Here is a 6,883-nt window from a genome sequence, read left to right on the forward strand (position 1 = left end):
GTAAAAGTTAACTACTAGTAACTTAGCTGGACCACCATGCAGCACATAGATGAAAATCCTAGCCACATGTCAGCATATGAATAGTAATATCTGACGTATGCAATAAATATGACATCTACACTTAAATTATTTAATCAAAAATACAGGTAAGTTATTCTGGGCTAGATGCTTTTTTTTCCCCCTTAAAACCAGAAACTCCAAATCCTGATTAGTGTCAGTGTAACAGTTGTGCTATAGCAGATGCTATCGTGGCAGTTCATTTTAGCAAATCCTCACATCTCAGGTCAATTCTTTCCATTGAAACGTTATTCCTGCTCCCCGTCTTTAAAATGACGTCGTAATTCCCAGAAGGAATGAAAGGCCAAGATCTGAACAATCAAATTGTATTAATTTTCAGTGTATGTGTGTGTATATGCACACACAGTTCTGACTTTCACAAATATTCCCAAAAAAACAAAGCAATCCAAACCCACATCTAAAAAATGTGGTTAGAGGATCTTTGAAGATATAGTAAGTACAGTGTTTAAAGTGTATAAAGATATATAGTACAGTGTTTTTCAGTATGTAAAGTCTGTAAACTAATGCTTACATTGAAATTGGGGTACTCAGTTCCCAATGGCCAGGTCTACACCAACAAAATAGATATTTGGAATAATTGTCTAGATAAAGCAAGCCAAAGAATCTAAAATACCCATAGATTTGAGGAAAAATGGTAGGAGTTATGGTGGTAGTGGGCTGAGAAGTAGATGAAGAGGTCATTTAAAAGATGGAAGCAATTAACAGCAATTTATGTTAACTGTATGTGTAGCGCTGCTTTGAAAACTTGATTAACAAAATAATACGTTGTTTTTCTTACGTATTTTCACATAGGAAAGTATTTGTGCCTAACTTAAGTACATTTTACTTAATAGTTTAATAAACCAAGGTGTTGCCCACTAGACAGAACTGTTAGAACTGCACTTGAGCCTCACCTACAAGGCAACATGAAGGCCAAGTTGTGATTATATTTGCTGGCCAAGGTATTACCTTATATTTTTCACTAAAATTCACAATGAAATCTGCAGAGGAGTTTGCATTGCTATAAGAATTCTAAAGTTACTGAACATGGTATTTACTATGTAAGTCATTTGAAGGTGGAGGCTCTATTTTTTAAAAAGTTTTCTAGTCAAATTGTAGACAGATGTTTAGGTGTTAGCCAAAATAGCCTAAATCAGATCACAGTGGAATGGAAAATGATAGGGGAGGCATAAAGAATGAGATTTTTCAGTATATCCTTGAAAGTAGACAGAAGTATAACTTGGAACATTTACATCCCTGTAAAATTTGGCATCTTTCAAAAATGATTTTGAATTTGAAATCTTTTCTCTGTATTTGTACATTCCTGGACTTAAAGCTCAAAGTGGAAGAGAGATTTCAACAATGGTGATTTTCTAATATAATTCAGATGTTTTGTTTGTAATATTTTTACCCTTATTATCAGGAATAAATTAGTTTAATTATGGGCTTACACATGAATCCAGATGTCTAGAACTGATGAGAAAATGAGCTGGAATGGAGGTGAGCAGTGACACAGATATTTAGGCAAATAGGAAATAACTCTGGTGGTATTTCAATTTAGGAGTAATCTTTATATTAAAATATGTAAGTGAAATTTTTGGAGTTTACATCCTTTTAGTCAAATGAACAAGGAAGTATTTAGTGGTGCAGTGGTCATTTTATTGTTGGATCTCATATATGTGGTTAATAATGTCTTGTTCCTGTGATCTGAAAGATCTTTGTCCCAACTCTTTAATTACCTGGCTCTGTGACCTTGAGCAAGTCATTGTCCTTCCTGGGCCTCGTTCTTTGCCCCCTCATCTGTTAAATACAAAGTTGGGATAGAATAGATCATCTCTAAGGCTCTCTTTTAACTCAAAATTTTTTATATTTATAAATTTACTCTCAAACTTGGCTTATAACTTTCCTGGTGACAGAGGACATAATTAAGTGTCTTCATTTAAAACACTATTCTTGATAGTAGCTGATCCAGACAGTAGAGATGTGAACACAAATCTCTTTCCTCACCCACTTTCAACTGAGTGAGAGTTAATAAAAATGTTGGTGTCATCAGCATGGAAATTAAGGCAGTAGCTGTTCAATTTATAATCCCGCTCCCAGCTGAGGCCTCAGCGTGGCCAGTGAAATAAAATCTTAAACCCAAGGCATAAGGATGATAATCTTGAGAAGATCTGAAATGTACTGTCTATGATACATAACACTTAAAAAAAACAGTATTAGAAATTGGATACTATGATCTATACATATTCTCTCTCTAAAACCTAACTGAAAGCAGATTGTATTTTGGACCATGGTTCCAAGTGTGACTACTCTTGTCTAACAAATTGATGAAGTAACAGTCATACATAGTTTATTGGAAGTTCATTTTTCAGAGAGACACATCTTTTTCTTTTGATGAAATAGGGCCATGTATTAATTTTTGGTGCCATCAACAGGAGTTAGGAAAGTTAGCCCAGGTTCCACGTATTATTATCATAATGAATTAGACAAGAGAGTTGAATCTGCAACTTAAACATTCTGGAAAGTCACACCTGTTAAAATGTCAGGGCCATCTATGATAGCTCCACTTAGGATCACTTGAGATAAAATCAGGAATAATTTTGGAACAACCTCTTACCAATTGGGTCTTGATACAGCTTGTTCTCAATCACTTTTCCCTGGATATGATTTTTATTCAACATTGACTTCCACACTCCCACCCTGCCAATTTGTCTCTTCTCCAACATGGAACATTTTGTTAATCAATCACCAGTGCTGGGGATGGAGATGGGAATCAATTTAAATAACAGAAAGTACACTGCCAGAAGCTATGTAGGAGACTTACTTGCATTGTGCGACAATCTCTCATTTGTTACTTTTACCAGAAATTAAACACATGAATTCAGGTGGATTCCTATTAGTATTGACAAAGGATGACACCTGACTAACGCTTGCTGTGCTGGGTTAACAAACTTAATATAATCAATATGACTCGGACCTAGGGCTTTTTCAGGTTTAATAGGGTCTAAACTGGATACTTTTGTGCTAATGTTGGTTTAAAAAAAAAAAAAAACCATAGGTTATCACTTAGTGGTCATTAGGTCAAAAATGGTGAACATCTCCATTATGACCTTCATTTTTAACTCAAACCTTTGTATTCTGATGAGATACTCAAGCTGTGGGAATTATTTGTTTGAACGTATAAATGCAGCTTTAAAAAATTCGGATCATTTTTATATTTCCATGAATCCACTAGGGTAAGTAGTATTAACTAAGATAAATTTACACATGCAATTCTGCTGCCCTCAGTGAGTATTGGGACTGCAACCTGAATTAGGTTTTCTAGACCGAAGCGTTTCTGGTCCCCCCCCCCCCCCCCCCGGGAAGCAGTTAAAATGGAGATGCTCTTTTTTTCAGATAATGGCAGCTCATCAAGATGGCATTTTCCTGATAAAAAATATTTTCAAATCCAGGCTTTTATCTCAGAAATGCTTTTGATAGCAGTAAATGATTAAAACTGTCAACACTAGATGTTTTTGTTGTTGTTATGTGCTGTCGAGTTGGACCCAACTCATGGCGACCCCTCCTTGGGTTTCTGAGGCAGTATCACTACGGAAGTAGATTGCCCCCATCTTCCTTTCGAGGAGTGGCTGGTGGGTTTGAACCGCCAGCCTTCTGGTTAGCAGTCAAGTGCCTTAGCCACTATGCTACCAGAGCTCCTAGATAGGACCCTATAAATATGCCACCTGTTTTTTTTTGGCAATGTATGAGATGTAGTAAGTATTGGTTAGAGCACAGAAGTTTTTTAAAAACAGTACACATTCTAAATACTAATTTCAGTACTATCAAAATTTAAAATGTAAGTTAACTGAAATACACTAACACAAGAAAGGAATTCACCTAACTTATTAGATATGACATGCTATGGGGTAAATAGCTCATTGGTACACATTAGGAAACTAACATTTTTAGGAAAGAAACTCTGCAGCCCTCAGAAGAAGTTGTAGTGTGTAAAAATGAAAACAGAAAAGGCCAGTTATACCTAAAAACCATAAGCTGATAATTCTTTGGAGTCTGTTCAGTCTCCTTTGATGCTGTTCATTGAACCCGAGTGAGCGGGGTGGCATGTAACACTGAAGGGCAACAAAGACAGGCAGGTTAGTTCACCTTATCTGATAGCTGGTGAGGAATGCTGACCATTGTCTAAACCCTGTGGGGGAAATGGTATGTGATAGGAGGGACAGGGATCTGCGGTAGCAACAGTAGCAAAATGGCACCTAGAGCTTCAAGGAAGCAAGGGTAAAAAAGCAAAGCAAAAGGGTTAAGCACCCGACTGCACCTCTGCTGATTTGGGGAAACACCCCTTCAGTTGGTTGTGAAATGGACTTAGGTATAAAAAGGCAAATAATAGTAATAAACATAAAACTAAAACAATGTGGAACATGTTATAAAAGACAGTGAAAATAATAGTGTCACTCTCCTTTCGGGAGGGGGCAATGAGGCAATCATTCTTTAAATCACCTCTGAGAGCAAAGGAATTACAAATTTTGTGTTGAGTTCCAGAATAGGTGACAGCAGCTTGACTTAGAGCCGAGTTGTAACTTGTTCTTCCTGTTCATCACCCCATTTGTGCATAAGCAAGTCACAGGCCTCTCCCCAAGTTTCAAATACATCCTCTGAGGAGTCTAAAAGTTTAGAATTTGAGGAGCAAATGGTGGATGTGCAGTGAAGAGAGCTGGAACAGGCAAGAGGGCATTCCCTGCTCTGAGCAGCGCCCTTCACTTCGCCTAATTCTACCTCACTGAGGTTAATTTCACTTTGAGAACAAGCCGTTGCTTTCCCTTTCTCCATCTGAGAATATCTGATGTCCTGCCACATATAGTGCTGCTGAACGATTCCGTCAGAAATTGTGTACATTGGCTCTGAACTGGGTTCAGACGTATGACCGTTAAACTTGGAGAACAGGAGACCCAGTTTCTTGAGCGAAGGACCCATGAAGGAGCGTTTGCTTGATGACTCAGCTTTTGACTTCCCTTGGGCACCACTGGCTCTTGGCATGGTTCTGATGAGAGGTGGCCCGTGGCAGGCCTTTTTCTTGCAGCCTAAATTGAAAGAGACACTTTTGGATTTGGCCCGAGCTCCACCACTGCCATCATTGGTGTCATCCTTTTGAGAGAGTTCAGTGCTGCTAGTGGAAAAGCTTCTCCGTGGGTGTTTTCTATTTCCTAAGAGGTCAAGCACTTCATACCGGAAGCTGGAGATGTCCTGCTTTAATTCCTAAGGCAAGAAAGAAGACACATTATGTTAAGCTTGGTCTTCAGTTCAAAATAGACATGGCTGGGTACCCTATGGCATGTTCCAGGTTTTGCCTAGTGGCAAACCACAGAGTAACATCTTTCAAGTGCAAGAAAAACAATAATTCTTGGTAATGGCAGAGCTGGCCATTGGGAAAATCGTGTAACTGATAAGATTGGTTTCAGCAGCTCCCTATCATATGCACAGCAGAAGGGTAATTGATCCCTGGTAAAGTGTTAACAGTTAAAGTGCTAGATTAGGGTGATGGACCTCAGGCATAAAATCTGCTTATCAAATGACTACTGAAGAGGAAAAAGCTTTTTAGGACTCAAAGGAATGAAACCAGAGAAGTGTAATAAAGTGCTAATAAGACTCTTGTTTTGAAGAGAGGGCCCTTTTCATTCACATCCCTATGAAATTTCTATCTCTAATTGGCTGCCTAGTTAAGATTGCGCCTTTAAAAAATACCTTTTAAAAGATTAAATCCAATTATGACATTCTCCTGCTTAAGACTCTTTCCATAACTTGTCACTGACCATAGGAAAAAGTAGAAACATTACACCATGGTCTACAAGGTCTCTCCATTTACGTCTCTCCCTACCCTTACCCAGGTGTGCTACTGTGCAGTGACATGTAACCATATTTTTCCTTGCCTCTGCACCTTTGCCTGTGTTCTGCTCTCTGCCTGGAATGTGCTTCTCCCCTATTCCCTTTAGTCTGGCCTCAGCTTAAACATTGCTTCCTGTGGTAAGCCAGGACTGACTCCCCAGCTCTCTTAAGTGTCCTTCCTGTTTGTATTTCCACAGTACCTTGTGTTTACCTTGTCAGAACACCCAGTCACTCATCACCTTATATTATTGTTAATTGTCACTGCATGAGGGCAGGGCCTGGTTATGTCATGCTCATCATTGTACCCCAGCATCTTGCAGAGTGCTTGGCACATAGCAGGCCCTCAGTAGATGAGATGAGTATGTAGATTAGGGTAACAATCTTCTTATGTGCCTTACAAAATACATAATGTGTTCTAGGATAGGGCTGTCAACCTTGATATTACTAGCATTTGGGGCTAGATAACTATTTGTTGTAGGGTCCTGTCCTGTGCATTGTAGGAAGTTTAGCAGCATTCCTGGACTCTACGCACTAGATGACAGTAGCACACACCCTAATGTGGCAACCATAAATGGCTTCTGACATGGCCAAATGTGCCCAAGTTGAGAACCACTGTTTTAGGCTAATGATAATATTGTTAGCTGCCCTGGAGTTGGCCTCCAACTCACAGGGACTTCCATATGTTACAGAGAACTGCTCCATAGGACTTTCTTGGCTGTAATCTTTAAAGAAGCATTTCCTCAGGCCTTTGTTTCCATAGAGCTATGTGGGTTCAAACTGCCAACTTTTCAGTTAGCAATATCACAAACTGCTCTCACCATCCGGGCTCCTTATGCTAATGTTGTTGTTGTTATGTGCTGTCGAGTCGGCCCCGACTCATAGCGACCCCTCCTTGGGTTTCCGAGGCAGTATCACTATGGAAGTAGATTGCCCCATCTTCCTT

The 6,883-nt window shown here is 39.1% G+C and overlaps 1 protein-coding gene across 1 annotated transcript in view; it reads right to left on the reverse strand.

Annotated features, from left to right (window-relative positions):
• Window positions 1-4,620: 4,620 nt before the first annotated feature.
• TRPC5 (transient receptor potential cation channel subfamily C member 5) overlaps window positions 4,621-6,883 on the reverse strand; it is a 210,457-nt gene continuing 208,194 nt past the window's right edge. Inside the window, exon 10 of the mRNA XM_007955942.1 lies at window positions 4,621-5,313. Within this exon, the coding sequence (XP_007954133.1) occupies window positions 4,621-5,313 (693 nt within the window). The remainder of the gene's footprint in view (window positions 5,314-6,883) is intronic.

The sequence above is a fragment of the Orycteropus afer genome, unplaced genomic scaffold (assembly GCF_000298275.1).
Source record: "Orycteropus afer afer isolate SDZICR_OR568_19922 unplaced genomic scaffold, OryAfe1.0 scaffold00549, whole genome shotgun sequence".
Lineage (NCBI taxonomy): Eukaryota > Metazoa > Chordata > Mammalia > Tubulidentata > Orycteropodidae > Orycteropus > Orycteropus afer.